The sequence below is a fragment of the Sphaerodactylus townsendi genome, linkage group LG08, assembly GCF_021028975.2.
Source record: "Sphaerodactylus townsendi isolate TG3544 linkage group LG08, MPM_Stown_v2.3, whole genome shotgun sequence".
NCBI lineage: Eukaryota > Metazoa > Chordata > Lepidosauria > Squamata > Sphaerodactylidae > Sphaerodactylus > Sphaerodactylus townsendi.
The window spans coordinates 47685750-47709046 of NC_059432.1; the positions used below are offsets into that span (position 1 = coordinate 47685750).

The 23297-nt window shown below is 48.9% G+C and overlaps 1 protein-coding gene across 1 annotated transcript; it reads right to left on the bottom strand.

Annotated features, from left to right (window-relative positions):
• Positions 1–1800: 1800 nt before the first annotated feature.
• Positions 1801–22480, bottom strand: ACADSB (acyl-CoA dehydrogenase short/branched chain). Its single transcript, XM_048506190.1, is given in 9 exon segments — positions 1801–3019; positions 3878–3977; positions 7299–7391; positions 7738–7863; positions 10671–10841; positions 19120–19326; positions 19735–19835; positions 20429–20575; positions 22383–22480. Coding segments are annotated over 9 exon segments (1053 nt in total). The 5' UTR covers positions 22420–22480; the 3' UTR covers positions 1801–2948.
• Between the last annotated feature and the right edge of the window lie 817 nt (positions 22481–23297).

The following is a 23297-nucleotide window of genomic DNA, read 5'->3' on the forward strand; positions in this document are numbered from 1 at the left end:
CCCCCCACCCCCCCCCCCCCCCACCCCCCCCCCCCCCCACCCCCCCCCCCCCCCACCCCCCCCCCCCCCCACCCCCCCCCCCCCCCACCCCCCCCCCCCCCCACCCCCCCCCCCCCCCACCCCCCCCCCCCCCCACCCCCCCCCCCCCCCACCCCCCCCCCCCCCCACCCCCCCCCCCCCCCACCCCCCCCCCCCCCCACCCCCCCCCCCCCCCACCCCCCCCCCCCCCCACCCCCCCCCCCCCCCACCCCCCCCCCCCCCCACCCCCCCCCCCCCCCACCCCCCCCCCCCCCCACCCCCCCCCCCCCCCACCCCCCCCCCCCCCCACCCCCCCCCCCCCCCACCCCCCCCCCCCCCCACCCCCCCCCCCCCCCACCCCCCCCCCCCCCCACCCCCCCCCCCCCCCACCCCCCCCCCCCCCCACCCCCCCCCCCCCCCACCCCCCCCCCCCCCCACCCCCCCCCCCCCCCACCCCCCCCCCCCCCCACCCCCCCCCCCCCCCACCCCCCCCCCCCCCCACCCCCCCCCCCCCCCACCCCCCCCCCCCCCCACCCCCCCCCCCCCCCACCCCCCCCCCCCCCCACCCCCCCCCCCCCCCACCCCCCCCCCCCCCCACCCCCCCCCCCCCCCACCCCCCCCCCCCCCCACCCCCCCCCCCCCCCACCCCCCCCCCCCCCCACCCCCCCCCCCCCCCACCCCCCCCCCCCCCCACCCCCCCCCCCCCCCACCCCCCCCCCCCCCCACCCCCCCCCCCCCCCACCCCCCCCCCCCCCCACCCCCCCCCCCCCCCACCCCCCCCCCCCCCCACCCCCCCCCCCCCCCACCCCCCCCCCCCCCCACCCCCCCCCCCCCCCACCCCCCCCCCCCCCCACCCCCCCCCCCCCCCACCCCCCCCCCCCCCCACCCCCCCCCCCCCCCACCCCCCCCCCCCCCCACCCCCCCCCCCCCCCACCCCCCCCCCCCCCCACCCCCCCCCCCCCCCACCCCCCCCCCCCCCCACCCCCCCCCCCCCCCACCCCCCCCCCCCCCCACCCCCCCCCCCCCCCACCCCCCCCCCCCCCCACCCCCCCCCCCCCCCACCCCCCCCCCCCCCCACCCCCCCCCCCCCCCACCCCCCCCCCCCCCCACCCCCCCCCCCCCCCACCCCCCCCCCCCCCCACCCCCCCCCCCCCCCACCCCCCCCCCCCCCCACCCCCCCCCCCCCCCACCCCCCCCCCCCCCCACCCCCCCCCCCCCCCACCCCCCCCCCCCCCCACCCCCCCCCCCCCCCACCCCCCCCCCCCCCCACCCCCCCCCCCCCCCACCCCCCCCCCCCCCCACCCCCCCCCCCCCCCACCCCCCCCCCCCCCCACCCCCCCCCCCCCCCACCCCCCCCCCCCCCCACCCCCCCCCCCCCCCACCCCCCCCCCCCCCCACCCCCCCCCCCCCCCACCCCCCCCCCCCCCCACCCCCCCCCCCCCCCACCCCCCCCCCCCCCCACCCCCCCCCCCCCCCACCCCCCCCCCCCCCCACCCCCCCCCCCCCCCACCCCCCCCCCCCCCCACCCCCCCCCCCCCCCACCCCCCCCCCCCCCCACCCCCCCCCCCCCCCACCCCCCCCCCCCCCCACCCCCCCCCCCCCCCACCCCCCCCCCCCCCCACCCCCCCCCCCCCCCACCCCCCCCCCCCCCCACCCCCCCCCCCCCCCACCCCCCCCCCCCCCCACCCCCCCCCCCCCCCACCCCCCCCCCCCCCCACCCCCCCCCCCCCATCTGTTGTATTTTAAACTCATGCCAATAAAAGGTTGATGATGATGATACAATAGTATTATCCACAGTCCCTAACCCTTTTACCAAAGCATCTTTTGAACCATTTTGTTACACTACAGCCCTATCACCTGTGTAACAAAGCCCTGCTGAATAATTCAGTTTTGCAGTTTGTGGAAAGCCTGAAGAGTGGAAGATTTCCTGATCTCATCAGGCAAGACCATTCCATAAGGTGAGGGACCACAACAGAGAATGCACATATGGGCAGTTGTTGATTTCTCTCTTTTGAAAGGCACTATGTCAGAATCAGTCCTATGCTCTCCAACTTAGCAGCTTTTAATACAAAATCTATTTCATCCTCCAAGATCAGAGGTTAGAAATAACAAAGGACGTTCAATTAAATGTTGGGCATTCTCGTGCAACTTAGTAACCATTTTCAAGCATTTGGATGACTGATAGTGGTGTGCCGTCCTAGGATATGGGGTCACCCATGTCCCCAGGGTCACGCCTTTTGGTTACATTGGGGGGGGGGCTGAGCAGCCCTGCCCACAAGCCCCACCCCTGGGAGCCCCGCCTCCGGGCAGGAGGGCACCCAGAGGAGTTGTCCCCGGAGCCATTTTCACCCCCATACGCCTCTGCTGACTGTTTATGCTCACATGTAAGTGAGTCTTCCTGAGTACCACTGCCTTATCACTGCTTTTACTAATGTGTTGAGACTGTTAATGTCATATGAATAAAATTTCAGACATTTTGGGAGACATACTCCTTTACAACTTTTTTTTTAAAAAAACCCTGTACATTTATTCTAATAACCCCTCCCCAAAATAAAGTAGATGCCAAGGATTTTAAAAGGGAAGAAAAAAGATAATATGGTAATATAGACAGACATTACCTGCAGGAAATAGTTTACCAATTCAGAATCAAATGATATTAGCAACCTGACAAACTTTGCAATTAAGACAGGAAAACCACCATATTTTTAAAAAGGTGGAACCCTTATAGTTGTAACATTTAAACTTCCTGTGGTACATAGCAGTCTTGTAACTTATACATTGATCTTGTGCAGGGAGTTGTACATGCAACATATAACCATAATTTAGCTTTTTTGATCTAGAATTCAGCAATATAGTCATAATCAAGGATTCCACCAGTTAGATGAGCTGCTTCTACATTTCTGTGAAATAATCAGTGCATCTTTTGGATTTCAGTATTCTTGAGCAATACATTTTGCAATGGTGTTCAACTAGATAATTGAAGTCCCTTTGTATATGGTTCCTGAAATAAGCCATAGGAGGATTTTAAAAAACCAATCAAATCAGAATACAGAGTAGCAATTGGAAGTTTTTCTTTAAAGCAAAGATTAAATATATAATCAAGGCAGAGCAAAAAATACTACACTAGTGCTTCAAGCACTACAACAGCAGTAAAATATTATTACTGCCGTCTATCAACCACTTAGCAGACAACTTAGTGTACAGGTATAAAGTTTCACCGCAGAGGAAAATGTAAGAGCAAGTTCACAAAAGGGATTTTATATTGCCTTGTTGGTACACCTGTGTGAAATGGATCTCATAGAATACAACTTTCAGATCATTCCACATGCTGAACTGCCGAGCGGAATGCAATCCTAAAAGTGCCTGAGTGCTTGAGGGATAAAACCACATTATTCACGGCATTTAGATCTCCTATCAGCATATGAGCTGCTGAAGGGTACAAATAGGTAATATTTTGGATAAACTTGTCAAATTTACCACAATATTGTACCAGGTCTGATCTATGCCTTGCCAGCTGAATGTAGAAATTAAGTATCAGCAAAGATAATTTACATAATTCTAAACAGAGAGCCATTAACAATGGGGGCTTACTAGGAAGCTCTGTGATCTTAACTGGCAAACTTGTGGAAACTAAGTAAGCAGTATCCGCAAAAAGACATTCTGTCCTGGCCTTTCTGATGGTCTTAATGGGCAGCATAATATTTTGCTCTTTGTGTGCTGTCTTGGGTGAAAACCAGTAAGATCAATTAGAGTTTCCTCCTTCAAAGTGATTTGGGAACTTTGATAGTTTCCTTCTCACAGTTTGAAAAGGTAGAGCAATATTTGAACCATAGCTAATTCGTAATAAATTGCTACTTACCAATTTTGCAATCCCTGTAATACTTTTCCATAGGATAATCTTTTGTGAAGCCTACTCCTCCCATCCATTCAATACATTTACTTGTTGTTACAGTTGCAACCTATGAAATATATAGTTAGCATGTTGTGAATTTCCTGAAATGCAAATCCAGAGTGTTTTGCTAGCTCCGAGGTCCCCAACATGGTGCCTGAAGATTCCATAGCACCCACCAATATTTTTCCTGATCCCCACCAAACGTTTTTTGAAGTGGGTGAGGCCAGGTGGGCTTTGTCCAGCAAGGCTTCTAATGGGCCACTGGAGATTTGTTTGGCGGGCCAGATGTTTTAAAATTTTGCTTAGACAGCAGCTGCAACCTCAGGACAAGTATCTTCACTGTGTGATTGAAGGTAAGCTGCAGCAGCCATGTTTGTCTCGGGCTCCACTCATGTAGGAACCATATTGTGGCAGCCATTTTGTGACTGAGCTCAATCATTGTGTCAGAATGCAGGGGGACTGGGACCCCTGTGCTAGCTGGACAATGAGAAGCAAGAAAAGGTGGGACTTGTTACCTCTTCATAAACCACCACAACAGCTGCTTTTAGAGGAACCTTCTCATTGACAGTTACTTCAAACTTTCTATTTTGAGTGCCACAAAGTAAAGAAGGAATAAAGAAAACTTTTCCTGTATGAAGCAGTGACATAGCTATAGATTTTTTATGGGGTGGGTTTGGGGTGTGGGGCACGCCCCCAACCACCCCTGTGGGTGTGGCCATGCCTCCCCAAGCCATGCCCCCTGGCCTCAATGCTTATAAAAGCAGCTCTCTATGGCCAGGGATGGCAGATTCCCTGCCCTGCCACCACCAGCTGGGCTCCCAGTCAGCAGCTGGCAATCCCTTCTGCCCTCCCCTCTGGACAGAAATGTAGCTAGGGAAAATGGAGCCCAGTGCAAAATCTAAGTCCCCCCCCCACTCCATGGGCAGCTGCTGTGATGCTGGAATCCACCCCCAAACAGCATCACTTACAATGGTGTTTAAACTAGGGAGCCCAGATTCTCCTTTTAAATCTACCTTAAAGGGAGAATCTGGGGTCCCCAGTTAAAACAACATTGAAAGTGAAGCTGTTTTGGGATGGATTATCCCCCACCCTGAAACAACATTACTTGCAATGTTTAAACTGGGGACCTCAGATTCTCCCTTTAAATCCATGCCGAAGGGGGTAGATTTAAAAGGAGAATCTGGGGAAATTTGTGGGGTGCCTGCTGTCAGGGGTGCAATTGTTGAGCCAGCAGCACCAAACTTTCAGGGTAACTTTAGGAGACTCTCATGATGATACCACCCAGGTTTGGTGAAGTTTGGTTCAGGGGATCCAAAGTTATGGACCCTCAAATGTGTAGCCCCCATCTTCTATTAGCTCCCATTAGAAACACCCTTTGGGAGTCCATAACTTTGGACCTCCTGCACCAAACCGCACCAAACCTGGGTGGTATCATCACGAGAGTCTCCCAAAAAAGTCCCTGAAATTTTGGTGCTGCTAGCCAAACATCTGCACCCCCTACAGGCCAAAAACTGAAAAAAATCTAAAATACTAAATACTAAAAATACAAAAAAAACCCCCCACAAACGGGGAGCAGAACTTCGGACATGTAAGGGAGGGGGGGTTTAACCCAGGAACTCCCCCTTTACCTACTTCCTTGGTATGAAGGTTGTATACCTATGGGAATGGGCACCACCTTTACAAATAGTTCTGCTTACACAGGAAAAATCCCACCCCTCAACTCTGCTGAGAGGATGGACAATTAAACCTCTTTCTCCCTCATTGCTCCAGCCACTACCTCTTCCTTTGTGTGGATTCTGCAACCCCCAGACTGATCTTAAACTGATAACTGTGAATTGTAGAATAACTGTGTATTGAGGAATTTAAAATACACATAATCATTCTTGGCTTTACTCAATTTTGTTTAAAACACTCTTCTGTCGTGAGGGTGGGGATTGGGAGGGGCCTCACAAGTGAAATAGCCTAGGCCAGGGCCTCTCTTCAGCTAAATCCTGTACTGCCCTCTTCCCTCCTTTTATCCCTCTCAAAATTATTCCTTCCCCCTTTAGATCTCCTTCCTCCAGGCTATCAATGAGCAGTAGGCTGTCTGTTGAGCCCTGCTGGCTTGGAATTGCCCCCCCCCCCAGTGTTCCTGACCCTCCCCCTTGATTGCACTCTGGTCTGGGTTGTGCGTGCCTCACTTTACTCTGAGGAAAGGCTGGGACCTGCTGATTGCAGCCTGGTTGGGGCTGTGTCAGCCTTGCCCTTTTCTGGGGAACTGCTAGGGCCTGCTGATTGCAGCTTGGGCACAGCTGTTTCAGCCTCACCCTGCTCTGTGGAAGTGCTGATGCTGGCTCCTGCTGCCTAGACCTTCCTGCCAGGTGCCTTTGATCACTGGTAAATCCGGGGGTGGGGCTGCTAGGTGCAGGGTATCTTGCTGTCCATGAGTGAGCTTCCATAAAAGGGAGGGGTGTGATGAGGGCTGCTGGGTGCTGGAAGGCAGCCCTGCCCTTGGACAGTGTGCAGTGCAGTAATGCAATGGTACCAGAAGACACTCAGTTCAACCCTGCTTGCTCATTCTGAAGCAGGACACCAAATTCACCCATCCTTTAAACAAGCTTGAACAGACCTCAGGCTAACTCTGCTATGCCATGCTAAATAAATTATATATTAACACTGTCTTATACTCTTTTTCAGGAAATACTGAGAGAAGAGACTACTCTTTGAGAGAAAAAGTCTCCTGTGGATTCACTTCTCTTTCCGAATTCCCTCATCATGGTGCTTTTGGGACAGAGTAGGATTCAATTGGGTATGCCACTATCAGAGAAAACAGAAGTGATGCAACCAGATAAACTAAATGACAATTACTGAATGTGACTTTGCTTTCTAGGTTATTTGTGAGACTCTTCCACCCCAAGATAGGCTCCTGGCCTCCTGGCATTCTGCTGTCCCACCAACAAAAAGCCCACCAGCCTCAGAATTGACAATGAGAAGGGGATCTGGCATCCAGATCCTCTTCCTTCCTGGATCTCTCTCTCTCTCTTTTTAGTTCGTTAACTTGAAGGCTAAACTGATGTCACAGGGTTAAAAAAAATCCCTGGTCATTACACTTACTACGAATCTTATTTCCATTTCAGGTACCCAAACAAAGTATTCACAAAGGTACTACTGATAAAAAGTCCAACCTTGAATGACTACAGCAAAATACAGACAATAGTTGAGACTTTTTAAAAACCCATCACAAATAATATAAATTGCCCAAGGAACTTGTAGGATTTAACTTCCCAATCACTCTCTGCTCACAAATACTTCTGAAAATGAGGTAAGTTTCAAAAAGCAGTTTGTGTTATGCCATAATGCATCTGTTTTTTACAGTGTTACACACAGTGTTTTTTACAGTGTTACACACCTGTGCAGCTATGCCTATTCTGCCTGTATTGAGCATACCAATGGCGTACTTATACCCTTGTCCAACCTGTCCCAGAATCTTGGTCTCAGGCACCTGTGGAATTAAACAAATAAAGTTAGCCTTTCTTTCACTTTTCAAAATCTACCATAAATATTTGATTCAGTTTTGAAGGACATGGAATGAAAACAAACATTTAAACAATAATGCTTTTGGTTGACACAAACCCCATTTTAAGTATAAATCAGTTTTGAAGCATTTTAAGCAATTCTGGCACCAATCTGTGATCATTAGCTCTTTGTGACAGTTAAAAAAAAGCTTCCTGCCCCAGACTACTATTCAGCTTCTAGAATCATGCTAACTAGAACTGCAGGACCTCTTAACTGCTCCATTATGTTGTGATGGTTTAACCAAAAACTTTTTGTAGCTTTAACATGATTATCTTCACATTTTCAAATGTTACAGGGCATGTAGAGGTTGCTCTGATTCCTAGTTTATCCTCCTTCTTTCCTATATGTAAGCTCTCTGTGTCTCGGTCAACAATAAAACATGTAATTCCTTTATAGCCCTAAGAAAGATAGACACAGACAAAAAATTTGTAGTAAGCCTTTCAAATATGCCCTGGATTCAGCGATTCCCACACAATTGTTTCCACAATAATGCTACATTCTCACAATAATGTACTCAAAATGGTTTCATCATCTGTGGGCAATTTAATTTTTCAGATATTACTAAAAAAAAACAGGTTTGGCAATAGTAATCTGTCCATTACTTTTGTAGCAAAAACCCATGCAAATATTTAATTTAGCTTCTTTGTAATACTCTGTATCATGCCTCAGTAATCCCTTTACAAATGTATCATCAAAAAATCTAACTACTTCCCTGGCACGTTTTCCTTTTCACCTTCCCTGCACCTGGCTCCATAACTAATGTCACATCCAGAAATTGTATTTCTTTGCTGCAACATGAACTTGAAAAACAGTTTCTTTTTAATTGTTTCAGCCTTTCTTAGTATGATACTGCTCTGCCCCAAGAGCTTCATTTTCTATAACAACAGAAGAGCTATTAGCTTGGAAGTAGAACCTCTCCGCTATGTTCCAGAAAGATCCATCTTTGTACAGGGGCATAAAAAATGGCACCCAAGGCAAGCATTGAAATTGCCCCCCCAACTCCACACCAGTGGGGCAGCAGATGCGGGGGGGGGGGGGCACTGAGCAACACTAATTGTATTAACAGGAACAAACGAACGAATGAAAAGAGGGCAAAGGAGGAGAGAGAGGGAAAGGTGGGGAGAGAGAGGGAAAGGGGGAAAAGAGAAAAAGGGAAGAGAGAGCTTTGGCAGCAGCGATACGGGGGGAACATAACCCCTGTTTCCCACCTCCACCGTCGCCAAAGCCTGTGTGGCTGCTTGGATGGTGATTTTGGGTGGCAGGTTCTAGGTGGGCAAATCCTCAAGAGCCTGAGGATTCCTTCAGACAGACTCCGGTGCCCCAACATGGCCTCCAGAGCCATTCCCCAGTAAGGAAGGGCCATGGAGGCTGGGCTGGGGCAGCAATTTTGGCTGGCAGGTGTTGGGGGCCCCGAGGAGAAGACTGCTAGGGGGCGCAGGAGGAGGAGGAGGCGGCAGACAGTGCAATGCTCCTCCAACTCTTCACTCCTGTGGAGGGGGGGACGAGGGAGGGGGCAGGTGGCTGAATGTGCTCATGACAGGACCTGCGGGAGTGCGCCTGGGTTTCCTGTCCCCCTCATGACACCAATGACTATGTTCCTCATTCTGCATTCAACTCCACTAAAATCCTTTACCATCTGCCTTGTAATACAACACATCTTATGCTGATATGGAAGATATGAACATTTTCAAACAAACTAGATACCCTGGGGCAATTCTCCAAAGAAAAATATTCCAAGAGCAGGCGTGGGTGACCCAATGGAAGAGTCATGTTCAATGGAAATAGGCCCTGTTCTTCAGAAAGTCTTGTCACACATATTAGCATCACTACTTTCAATTTTTGTATTAGCTGTTAACACAGGCTGAAACATCCTTATGAAATATTTCTTATGTTCTTATCCTGTGATGGCACATTTTTGCTGCGCTTGCTTCTTACAGATATGAAGAAGTCTGTTAGGACCACTCCCCACTCACCATAAGCCGCGGGGTCACCTCTTTAAAAGACACGAGGAGGATGGACGTTCCCCACGTCACCGAAGCATGCCTTTACCGGGCGCTGCCCTTAATTTGTCGTACGCTTCTCCCACCTCCTTGTCGCGCGGCAAATTAGGTCCTCTGCAAAGAGCAACATTTTCAAAAAACCCCGCGGCTGCTGCTGGGGGGTAGGGAATTTCGGCTGTTTACGCGCAGCTGATTCGCTCTGACGTGCAGCTTCCGGCCAATCAGGAAACAGGAACCGCCATTTTGTTTAGGTAGGGTGTCCCTGTCAGAAAGTGCTCGGAAATTGAGACGTGTGCACAACAAGACGTGCCAACATTGCTCTTTTTTGCTCTTTTTTGCTCGAGCTCCACGGTTTTGCAGCTTGGCAAAGTGCCGCTGAGCACAGGGTTGTTGGCGGTGTAAACCAAAACCGATTTTTACTTTCGTTTTTCTGCCCAAGCAATTTGCAACGGGTAGTGACGTCAGCATGTGCAGACGTCTCAAAACAATGCGTTCAGCTTATCCAAACCAACTTTTTGGGTCAGCCAATCAAAATGGAGCCCCGCCTTCGGCTGGCTGCAACTCCCACGTGTAAATGACGCACACGCGTGCCAGCCAATCAGAATGCTCGATTGCCTCTTTGACTCTTGATGTGGAACCCCGCGCTATTTCCTGAATGGAAAATGGGTGGGGAACAAATGTCTCCGTGATCAAAAGCCACAGAGGCTTTTCTACGAGGGGTCGCTGTGGGGTTGCACTCAGACGAGGTAAGTGGGGAGTGGCCCTTAGACTCTGCATCAGCCTATACAATTCCATATAAAAATAGCTACTTTATTTAGATTTATATTTTACCCAGTCCTGAAGGCTCAGACAAATAAGAAAAAGACAAACCCCATAACAGCCTACAACTGAATTACATGAAAGTAGAGACCACTCCACACCCTGATACAAAGCCAGTGTGAAAACTACTTCAAAAAAGTACTCAGGCTAAAATTTGGCAAGTCTCTAGAGAATGGGAAGAAAGAAAGAAAGAAAGAAAGAAAGAAAGAAAGAAAGAAAGAAAGAAAGAAAGAAAGAAAGAAAGAAAGAAAGAAAGAAAGAAAGAAAGAAAGAAAGAAAGAAAGAAAGACAGACAGACCCCACAATGCAAGACTATTTATACAGTATCATCTTGATTAAATGATACTTTGCCAAAATAAAATGGCAGCTGTTTCCTAGCTACTTACTGCAGAAGGATTTGCATTAGCCATCACCAAAAAGACTCCTGCATGTTCAGCAAAGCTAATCCACATCTTTGATCCATTGATGATATAATAGTCGCCTTTCTTTTCAGCTTGAGTTTTCAAGGAAAACGCATCACTGCCAGCTCCAGCTTCTGAAAGGCAGAAGCTGCCCAACTACAAAGTAAGATAATGCCATTTCACATATATTCACTGTATACAGATTTTGAGAGCACTGAAACAGCAGTGTAAAAACAACCAATAAAATGTTTCTTTTAACATTTTTGGCATCCATTGTCAGTTTAATGTCAGCCGTTCAAGTGAATCAGGAAGGGTTGTAAGGTTCAAAGACAAAATGGAATGATAAAGGCTGTGTCTAGGTTAGGCGGGTTTCTTCAGATATTCATAATTCTATCAGTTTACCGCGCGGCCAATCAATATGCTGGTAGGCTGATGGGAATTGTAGCGTTCCTGGAACATCTGAGAGCCGCGAGGTTCCCTACTCTCTACCTAAGCCTGCCGGGGTAGGAACCTCGGCTCTCAGATGTTCAGGAACTACAATTCCCATCAGCCTCTATCAGCATGGCCAATTGGCCATGCTGGTAGAGCGATAAGTGCTGAATTCCTATTTTATCTGGGCTTACCAGGTCCTGGTCTAGGCAATACTAGGCATGAGCATAGGAGGAGGAAGACCACTGAAAAGGAATAAACTCAGTCTTCAAATGGTGCTTGTGTGTGAATTATACAACCAGGAATCAAGGCAAATAGGAAGAACTAACAAAACTATCCCATAGTTTGTGATGACATCTAGCAACTGTGGATTCAAAAATATCAGTCCAAAGCTGGCCTAAAACCCATTTACTCATATGAATACCCCAGCCTTTCCATTTCAACTTGTCCTTCATTTTCCAAATACTGAGTGAATCAGATCTTTATACAATTATTTACATGGCACAAATTAGGCTGCAATCTACAGAACACTTTTCCAGGAGTGAACCCTATTGAATAAAATGCCACTTACTCCCTAGTAGACACTTTTAGGTTGCTCTTGGTCCAGTTTAAAAGCCAATTAAATTTACACACAATATATTCTCCTACACCTTCTTGGGTCTCTCCAATCCAAAATAAATTGATCACGCAGAATCTCCATGTAAAGATTCTTACCCTAAACAATGCAACATCTCAGCCTTTATCTAGTATTACTGTGGCAACAAGGGGGAAATGTTGATACAGTGGGGGTGTCAGTATGACATGCTGTAGTAAAAAGACATGGCTTATTGTCAGTGCAAGACAGTGTAAAACATCTAATCCATACCTTGCCTAATTTAAACCAGTTTGATCCCACTGGTTATAACTGAATTATATATTATTTCTATATGTTTTTGATTCAGTGCTTTGTAGAGTTCATTGTTAGATATACTAGATTACTGATGTGGTAGACAGCCCAGTTAAGAAACATGTTTGATTGAAATCTAATCTATGTCCTTGCAGTGTCAAAATTTCAGATCACCAGGTCATTGTAAGGAATTCCATAGAAGCAGAAATAAAAGGCTCTTTGGTGTAAAAGACCGTTTATTCAGACATCTTAGAAAGCTCAAGTACACGCAGTGGCAGGAATAAGATCTCCCGCCAGAAACACAGGTTATAACTCTGTCCATCCCATCCCCCCTCCCGGATTCCCATGGAGGAACGGAGGTCTCATCTCCCTCGCAGAGATAAGGTCTCCGCCGGAGAAGCTGGCCCATCGCCCGGGCTGTGGAATGTAGTCAAGGCCAGGCGGCTGCCCCTCTCATCAACACCATTGAATCCTTTACACTCTGCCTCCCTTTAAAGAAGACCTCCCTCCCCCCCCCAGGTTTGTCGCGGAAAGGCGCGGTGGAAAGCAGGAAAGCCATAAGAGGCGGGGGCGTCCAACTATTTTCGGAATAAACCCATTGATTAAAACCCAGAGGAATAATTCCCCACCCAAGAGACTCAAATATTGTAGCGTTGCCGCGATTACAAAATAGAGTCCAGGATGGCGTCAATTTTGTAATAGCTTTGTGGCCACTCAATAATGAGTCGGTGGGGGCCTCTCCGGCGAGTCGTTGTGCCGAACGCATCGGAACCGGGAATATAGCCTAAACTTCTTTGAGTAAACTGGAATGGAAGACAGGATGAATGTTACTAAAGAGAGTTAAGAGCAAATCCAATCGGGCAGTGACATCACATTAATCACTTTAGTAATCTGAAAAGGTCCCACGAATCTTTTGCCTAGTTTAGAAAATTTATGCCACGTCTCTGAGATTTTTTGGTAGACAAATACACTTGAGGCTCTGCTACACGCAGAGGGAAATCCGAGCGGTGCTTATCCGCTTGCAGCTTTGGGAGTCTTTAGCCTGTTGTAAGGCAGTGCCCTGGACCGTTTTCCACCCTCGGCCAGAGATGAAACTATCATTGTTGCGACTCTGGAGGATCCAATGCTTCCGCAGGTAGCGCGTTGCGGCAACTGTGGTGGGAAGGAGCGACCAGACACAATTTCGAAGGGTTTTTTTTTCATTTTACTATAGAACCGTGAGATTGTTATATAGCGTGCATCCACAAACGGAATGAGCTTTCGCACCAATTGTCTTGGTGGTAGTTGGTGTAATGCAACGTAAATACTGCTCCTGGGTTCTGTTCCGTTCTCTCCGACTCGATCGTCACTTTGAACGTGGTAGGGGCGACAACCGCCGGGGCGGCCCCTAACAACCCTAGAAAAGCATTTCCAGAACTTTGAAATGAATTGGGGGCCGCTGGTCGGAGACCACCTTAACGGGGGCGGAGTGCAGACGGTAAACATGCTGAATGAACAGACCGAGCTAACTTAGGGAAGCCGGAGGATGGAAGCTTATGGAATAAAATGGGCTTGTTTAGAAAATAAGTCCACCACTACCCATACAAGACCCGTATTTGCCTTGCCATGACTTTCTGGCAAATCTGTAATAAAATCCATGGAGACCAGACTTCCCAGAGGCGAGTGAGGCCACCGGGAGAGAGTTTCAACAGACCATGGGGCTTTCCCGGAACGGGTTCTTGGCTTCTGCACAAACAGAGCAACCTTTTAATATATCGTCTCCAATGTCCTTGCTTGGCGATCGCGCGCCACCAGAATTGACGGCGTGGCCAAATGCAGACAGCTTTTTAGAAAGCCAAAATGTCCAGCCCGGCGGGGCATCATGGCAGGCCTCGAGAACCTGCTTGAGCGAGGGGGGGAGGCACATACCAACAATCCCCGCCGCCGCCAAACGCCATTCTCTCAAAGCGCTAATTGGTGGAGTCGCCTTCCTTCGCTGGCGAGGCTCGCGTCGCCCGCCTCCTCAAGAGTTCCGTAGGAAAGGAGAGACCAGGCTGGGGAATGGGGGGGAGAAGGGAGGAGAGTGGATGTCATGAGATCGAGGGTGACAGCCAGCCCCTAATTGGGAGGGGGAGAGAACAGTCTTGGCGTGAATGTCCCATAAGCTGGCTGCCTCCACCTCCTCGAGGTAGGCTGGCGAGGCGCATCAGCCAGCGTTTATTTGGCTTTTTCCCGGGAAAAAATGGACGTGAAAGCAGAAAGTTCGAGAAAAGAAATATAGCTGAAGTTAAGCTTCGCGGACATCTTGGGAGTGGGGTGGAGAGGGCGGCCAAGTTGCTTGTGATCCGTAATACCAAACTTGAAAGGGGTAAGTTTAGCCTCCAGCCAGTGGTATGCGCTTTAAGTGGAAGAGTGCTACTTTTAATGGCCGCAGTCTCTTTATCCCCCACAGTCCAGTTGAGTTCAGGCACCGGAGAATTTTCTTTGATAAATAAGCACACGGAACCAGCCTATCATCTTTATTTCTCTCTGCAACAGGAGACTTGCCCCAAAGCGCTTTGTCCGAAGGTGCATCCACGTGAACCACAAGCGGGAGATTCTGGGTCAGGAGTGCTTTAGGATAGGTTCGGTGAAGTAAAAGCAGACTTTAAAAGCTGAAAGGCTGTCTGACATTCTTCGGACCAGCCAGGTATAAAGGGGGCCGGGCTTGGCGGACAGTGGATCTTTACACCCTTAGTGCGTAAGAGAGGTCTGTGAGAGGGAGAGTCAGTTCAGCAGACACTGGGGTATAAAGCTCCAATCCGCGATAGAAATTAGCAAAACCTAGAAAAGATTGGAGTTCGGTTTTTCGGTTGGTGGGGGCCGGCCATTGTTGGAGGAACGCATCAATCTTAGCAGGATCCATTTTTAGGCCCTCGAAGGCTTGAGATCCGGTAACCCAAATAGTCAATATAGAGGTTTGGTGTTGAAACAGCACTTGGAAAGTTTGGCAAGAGGGAGTTGTTGAGCAAAGCGTTTCAAATACTTCGCCGAACCAATGCTTCATGCTCCTCTATGGTTTTGTGAATAAATTAAAAGCGTCATCTAAGAGTACACCACTACTCCCTTGTACAATAAATCATGGAGAACTTCGTTGATAAGGGCCATAAAAGCTCCGGGGGCCCCACTTAACCCGAATGGCATTATTAAGTATTCAAACTGTCCGCAAACTTTGTAGTTAGAAATGCAGTCAAAGTGTTCATAGCCTTCAGCAATTCTGGACCACCTGTAGTAAGCTTCTTCTCAAGTCCAATCTTAGTAAAGATGCGTCCTTTCCCCAATGCGTCTAAAAAGGTCCTTGATCAAAAGGCAAAAGGGTATTTCATTGGACAGGGAGACTGCATTGAGACCTCGGTAATCTGTGCAGAGCCGTGAGGTGACCCATCTTTCTTTTTTACAAACAATACAGGAGCAGCATGTGTGTGTGTTTGGTAGCCGCCCGTATGAACCGGCCGATGGTGGTTCTTATCTAGAAACCACCGAAGTTCCTTCTCCTCATTGGGGACTCATACTTTTGTAGATTCTACCTTTGGGCAGTTGCGCGCCCTGGGCGCTGCAATACGATTTTTCCGGCAGTCCAAGATGATGTCTCTATGGGGGGGTGGCAACGATCGCATCTCTTGCTCCTGAAATACTCTGGCTAGATCTTGATACGCCGGATTGGGATGCCCGGTAGAATCGGGAGCAATCGTACTGATGAAGCCAGGGGGGGGGGGGGTGTCAGGAGAAGTCGAGTTTTCCCCAATTCATATGTGTTCCCCGCCGAGAGGGTCAGTAATTCCAAAGATCACTTTCTTTCCAGTGCTGAATTTTGGTTCATGTAACAACAACCATGGCATTGCCCAGAACTATGGGAGTGTTTGGCCACTGGCGCCAGAATAAACGGACTAATTTTTCTCCCAGTGGTCGGTACGCAGCGAAGCGAGAACCGGTTGCGTTTTGAACTGGGCCGGTCCTTACGCTCCCGAGAGGACTGCCGTCCATTTGGGTGAAAGCGTATGGAAGCTTAGCCAGGGGACTTGGTCTGAGACCTAGCTCCTCCGCCCACCTGGGGCCGCATTAAACAATGCGGCAGCAGCCAGAGATCCACAAAGGGCTGAAGGCTATAATACGGTATGCTTAAAGCGGGGTTGGCCAGAAGCGGCTTGGATTGTAATGTGGGCTGCCTTCACTCACCGCGTCATGGGAGCTCGAACCCGCATGTCCATTGGGGCTGAAGAAAGGCAAACAGCTGCTTCCTCCCCTCCCTCCGGAGTACCGCCTAACCGATGAAGCTGCTTTAGACGAGCCCGTTAGAGGCGCCCTGATTCGGCGTGGTGGTGGCTTGGCAGATTAGGGGTGCGCGCGGCGAGGTTGTGGCGTTAGCTTCCTCTGTTTTTTCGGGCAGTTAGGCGGCTAGATGACCGGGACCTCGCAGTAAAGACACAATCCCAGTCGGTGGCGGTAACCGGAGATGAGATGGTCGGTCGGTAGAGGCGGCTGGGCTTGGCTTTGGTGGGCGCCAGTGGCCGGCTCGGGCAGTAATAAGGCGAGCCTCCGGCATCGCAGCGTACTCCAGCGCAGGCGCCACTTGGGATCCCAATTCAATCAATCAGCAATAGTCACGCGGGGAACCGGAGAATTAAAAACACCGTTTCACGCAGCTTGCCGTCGACTAGCATCCGAGAAGTATTCGCATTTCATGCGCTCAGGCCACTCAGGAGGGAGTCGAAAGCAGCTTCGCCGCACGAAAATTCGCGGGCAAAATTCTGCCAAAAGCGAGCGGTTGCCTCTTGCTGAATAGTTTCTGGATGGTCGCGGGGATAGCTTCATTTTCTCCGCCACCTGGATCTTGGAAGCTGCAGCCCCTCAAGGCTTCGGGAGGAATGCAGGTACCGCGTCTCGCGAGTATCTTCATCTTGCAGGTTCAAAAGAGTCACAAAACCAGTCGCAAAGCTGCTGCCCCATCCAGGACTGAGCCGATGTCCCAGATTATTTTTTAAGCTCAGACCGGTATAAATCATCATAGTCTTCCATGTGGGCATCGAAGTTGTACAAGATGTAGGGAAGTTTGGAAGCGGTCCCCATCCCGAAGCGGGCAGGTATTGGAGGGTTCTGTAGTAAATCCCTCTCCACGGCCGCCTTCGCCGCACGAAGGGGCGCCAGCGATAAGGCGCAGGATTGGCCCGGGTTGAGGCAGCGGTTTGCCGGGGCGGAATCGGTGGAGTGTCATCAACGCCCACGGTGCCGCTGGTGTTCCGGTGGGAGCCGGTCGCTTGGAAGGTGGCTGGACCCAGCAGCGTCGCCCTCTAAAGCGCCCGGCTGTACCCGTGACAAGCGTGAGACTCCAACTTGGGCTGTCCTGGTCTGCTGCTTCTTCAGTTCCCTCTCCAAGGCAGCCAGCTCTCTCTCTCCTTGCTTGAGTCAATGCATCACCTGGTGCGCATGCAAAGCTGCTTTCTCCCTGTTCAATTTAGCCATGTCTAAGTCCCGTTGAACAGCTGCAGTAAGTTCACTTTTGTGTACGCATGCAAGGCCTGAGCAGGTTTCGTGGTTGGCGGCTGTAAGTTCCAGTTTGGAGTGTTCCAGGACTTTATCATGGACCTGATAGATTCTGGGCGCGATATTGGCCGCTTGGAGGCGCCTCTTTGGCCACGGGTCCAATTCGAGTTGGACTTCTTTGCGCTGCTGCTCCTGCCACGTCTCTCGGTGCAGGTTTTCAGCACGCTCTTGCTGCAGCTGTTCCGTTCCTCCTCCCACTTAGCTGGCGTTCACCGGGCCCATGCTTCTTGGGCATCTGCGGCGAGTCGGGCTCCACTTCCTCATCCCAGCTCTCTTTTCGGGATGGGTGAGAGGGAACAGATCCGGGCTGGGAGTGCAGGCTTTCTCCGGACTCCTCAGTCGTCTGGGCGAGGCATCGCTGCCCACCGGTGGTGGCTCCATCGGGGGGCATTCTCCAGGTGCAGCAGCTGAGGTCCGGGATCAGGGGGGGGTCCGATCCGGGAAGGCGGTCACCGGATCACCCCTCCCAATCCCTCGGTATAGTCCCAGTGTGTAATGCGGTGCAGTCTTCTGGGCGGGCCCCAGTTAACTGTGCCACGGGTGGTTCTTTGGGAGAGCATCAACCAAAATCACGAGTCCAGGAATCAAAGTCCTTCAATGGACTCCTGGGTTAAGCCGCATGAAAGGTGGTCAGGCCCGTCTCCTCCAGCATTGGTGACAGAGTTGCATCTGAGGGTTTTGCTTAATCCATATGAAAGCGGGTAGATATCCGGATCCACAGGCGCTCGATCCATAGACAGCGCCCCAAGCTGACTCATGTAAGTCTCCCATGAATTGTCGCTCTCTCACACATCCCTACGTTCCATGGCGTGGAGTAAAGGAAGACTTCCGTGCTGATGTCACGAGGGCGGGAAAAAGTCACCTGTAGCGAGACCACGTTTCTCCGCCGGTTCCTCCAGATCCAGAAGGGAAAGGTCGGAGCCACTCTTTGGGGAGCTACCGCACCTTCCCCAGAAAACATCCAACCTCTCTCCATGCCGAGGCACCACAGAGGTCCACTGCACTAGGAATATAGATGAATTAGAAGTTCCTGCCACAATGTAAAGGAATTTTACCGCCGAAGCAGAAATAAAAAAAGGCTCTTTGGTGTAAAAGAGCCGTTTATTCAGACATCTTAGAAAGCTCAAAGTACACGCGAGTGGCAGGAATAAGATCTCCCGCCAGAAACACAGGTTATAACTCTGTCCATCCCATCCCCCCTCCCGGATTCCCATGGGAACGGAGGTCTCATCTCCCTCGCAGAGATAAGGTCTCCGCCGGAGAAGCTGGCCCATCGCCCGGGCTGTGGAATGTAGTCAAGGCCAGGCGGCTGCCCCTCTCATCAACACCATTAATGGAAATTTTAATCTCTGGACTGGATTCACAATTCTTAAACAAGATGAATTATGCCATCTAAAATGAATTCTCACTGATATATCAATTTGTATATTGTTGTCTTATTCTTTTATGTTGGCAACCATCCTGACCCTGTGTGGAGAAGGGAGGTCTACAAGACAAATATAAATAAAGAAATATTCTGCAGAATTATGCTATCATACATTTCATTAAATCTCTACTCACCAGGTTTTTTGCCAGTCTGGGGAAATAACTACTCTTTTGTTCTTCTGTGCCATATGTTGTAAACAATTAGTTAGTTAATGTATTCTGGAGTTCACATACAAGTGCCACCGATGGATCAACTTCAGCAAGCTCCTCAACCACCAAAATGGTGGGGAAAAAAGAAGATCCAGTTCCTCCATATTTTGAGTCAAGTTCGATGCTCATCAACTGAAAAAGAAATGAACTATCTTTAGGGAGGCAAACAAAGTTTGTAAATTGTGAAATATTTCAAAGGTAACTTCTCAGACAAGTGCTACTGATTTCAAAAAAGCCTGGGAATAAATTATAACGATTCATGAACACATAAGTATAAGATCTCAAACTATTTAGCAATTTGACACAGTAGTCTTTACATTGGTATCAGAGTAACTGCATATCTGGGCTTTTGCAATGCTGTAGCAGAGTGCCTTGGAATCAGGAGGACATAATATCCTTTCCACTAGTGTTCTTTTATTCAACTCTATATATTCACACACACATTGAATAGTTTTAAAAACAGTTATCTCCTCACCATGGTCAATGTACAAACAGAAGTTACAGAATTATTTCTTAAAACATGCAAAAAAAAGCACAAACCCCTTGTTCAAACAGACTTTGTAGTATGGAATCATCTATTTTTGCATCTGTATCCATTTTTTGCACTAATAGTGCAATTCGTTCTTGAGCAAACTTTTTAACTACAGGAAAGAAAAGATACAAATAATCTAATTATGCACCTTACACTGAGAAAGTTGGCATGATATAGTTGTTTGAGTATTGAACTGGGACTATGAAGATCCCACTCAGATAATTTTGAATTAGTCATACTGTCTCAGCCCAAACTATCTCACTGTGTTGTTAAGAGGATAAAATGACAGGAGGAAACTCTATGATGCCTGCTTTAATTCCTTGGAGGGATCAAAATGAGCTATATAGTTAACCTCAAGACATAGTAATTCAGAACTTTATTTAGGTGTTATTAGATGCATAGGTCAACAGCAATAGTGGCTACAGCTGGACTTTATTATTTTGGCAAGTTTGCTCTTCAGAATGGCCTGCAAGGCTCAGTATCGTGAGAAAGATGACACTATCGATTCCTCCCTAAGAATCTAATAAACCTCTGTACATAGGCTTGTTATTTAAAAATTGTTTTTTAAATAAACTAAGCACTTTGAATAAAAACAACTTGTTAACAAAAGTGAACTGCAACATTAAGGATGTTCTTGAAATAATGGAGCTCATCATTGTGGGCTCTGCCCAAATGACCAATATTAGAACTTCGATACATTACCCATTTCCTTAATCATTATCTCTTCTTCAGTAAATGTTTGAAGTGGAGCACAAAGCAAATCATTGTGGACTAAAGCTTCTGATTTGGATGATTTAAAGACACAAGGATAAGTAGTCCTATAGAGGTATAGAGATGCATTTTGTTTATCTGTGGACAAAGAAAAATTTCAAGATCACATAAAAAAAATTAAACTGACCTGTAGATACGTAGACTACTATTTGCAATTTAATGCTACAGGGAGGAAGAAATACATGATTAATAAGCCCTTCATCACTGTGACTGGACAGTAAGGAAAGAAGGATAGTGTAGTCTGAGACAGATGGGAAGAAAAACACCAAGTCAAAAACTACATTCATTAGAGTGTAGAAGTGACTTGTCAGGCAATTCCCTTCTGATTACAAAAAGGATGAAGATCAGACACAGCTTAATTTGACTTAATTTCTTAAGCTTTACCTCCTAAAGAGACTGAACCTAAGCATATATTACAAAGCTGAGCTCCCATTGTGGCAAATAATTCAACCTATGCAGTTCAGTGATACTGTACAGTGAATTTATTTCAATAAGTTTCAGTAACTCTATTTATTAGGGATCAGCAACTTCTTCCATTGGTGAGCTGGACCATCAAATGATGATATGGGGACTGTGTATGAATAGGAGGAAAAGAGGTTGAATGCACCCTCATATCCATCCTCTTCCGGTACTTCAGCTCTCCTCATGCAACATTCCATGGGGGGCAGGTCCTTGAACTCTCATAAAATTCCCCTAGGTGCCATGGAATTCTATTCACATTTTGTTGTAGGGATCTCCAGTCAGTTTTCTCGATATAGCCCAGGGTAACTCAACTGATACCTGATACTGGCTAAGGCAACAAAAATGGCACCCTAAACCTCATAAGGTTTCCTCAGCTTGTACAAGTCTGTGTACCATTTTGATTGTCTTACTAACTTCACCAACTTGCATTCTACTGCACCATCTTTAGAGAGATCACACTTTACAGTGTTAATGGGCCAAATGATGGGGGCCCTGAGCTATGTAGAATCAGACTATTTGGATCAAGCCAAACCAGCTCCACCTTTAAAAGATTCTGGATGGCAGGTAAGAACTGGACAGAGATTGCACTGTAAAAAGAAAAAGATTTCCTGTTAAGGATTGTTATGCTGAATGCTGTTGTACCATTTACAATGGGTCATATATATATATATATTTCATATATATATATATTTCATATATATATGAAATGCATAGGAATATATATGCATAGGAATATATATGCATAGGAATATATATAAACATTTGCAGTCAGCTCAGTAAACTCACAAGAGCGTGGGCACTATCTCCTGTGGGATCTGCCATTTCACTCTCAACTCATTGCACTTTCTAACAGTCCTACAGCACTTTAAACATTTTTTTCCAAATACGGATCTGATACCAGAAACTAGGCTGACAGAAAAATTCTTAAAACTGGAGAAGGGAGAGTCAACTATCCTCCCAGGCTAGCTGGATCTTTAACATGTTATACAGTAAATATACTCGACTATAAAAAGGTCACATGAAAATTCTGCAAATGCTACTGTCTTCAGGCTCCTACACAGCCAGGTGCAACCTCAGGAAGAATGACATGGGATTCCTGACAGATTTTCCCCTGCCTTCCCACCACTCATATCGTACAAGAGGCACCAGGGATGAAGATCACTTGGAAATTATCAAACTGTGCCAACTAATTCCAAATGTATGGGAGCCAAGAATTGCAAGGAAAACACAGAGCAGTGCAACCTTGCCAAGGAGAATTACTCCTTTTTTTCTTACCAGGTCTTTTACGCTTTCATTTGAACTTCAGACGAACTGCAAAGTCGGCACTTGTACAAACTCTGCAAAGACGGCACTTGTATACCCCCCCACCCCCCCAACAAGGGAACTAACTTTCTACGGCGTAGCCCCAAACCTGGAAACAGACCCAGGATCTGAGCGCGCTGGTCTCCTTCAAGCACCATTTCGGCAAGCACAGCGCACGCAAGGTCGCCATCGCCGTTGTCGCCTCTCTTGGCAACGCCGTGTTCTCTTCCCCCCCCCCCCCCCCCGCCCCTTGCCTATTCCCTTATCTCGCGCCTCTTCTTTCTTTGGAGAAAGCAAACGAGAGATTTTCCTTAAAAAAAAAGAGTTTCATACAATCCACACGGCCGGTTCCACCACCTGTCAAGTGGAGGAAATGCATAGGAATAAATATAAAAAGTCAAACAGCGCACAGTGAGAGCTGTCTTTTGCCACAGCACTTTAATATATGTTCCTTCTAGAGTGGGCACTACTAGCATGATTCCCCTGGGACATGGTGATGCGTTTCTTGGTAAATGATTGAATTGAGGTTTGCAAACTCCAGCTCGTGGCTAGAGATCTTCTAGGATTACAATTGATCTCCAGGGAACAGAGAGTAATTCACTTGGAAGGAATGGCAGTTTGGGTTGGACATTGCACCCCACTGAAGATACTTCCTCAGCCAAACTGCACCCTGCTTAGGCTCCGTACCCAAACTCTCCAGATATTTTCCACCTTGGAGTTTGCAACCCTAGAAAAACTAGGGTGTGGGCTGCGGGGACTAAGGAGCTTTGACTGACTATAAAATGCTTGAACTCACTCAGGGCAGGTGCATCACTGCTTTGTGTTGTTGGGTTCCTCACAGACATTTATATCCCACTTTTCTGGCATCACAAGGCCCACCAAAGTGGCTAACAAATTAAAACATATACAATAAAATCATTCATTAAAAACCACTAAAAATAACAATCAAGTTCCCTGCTTGGCATTCAAAGCCTTGCAGCAAAAGGGAAGTTGCACTTCTGGGTCACTGAAAACTAGGTAACATGGGAAAATTCTA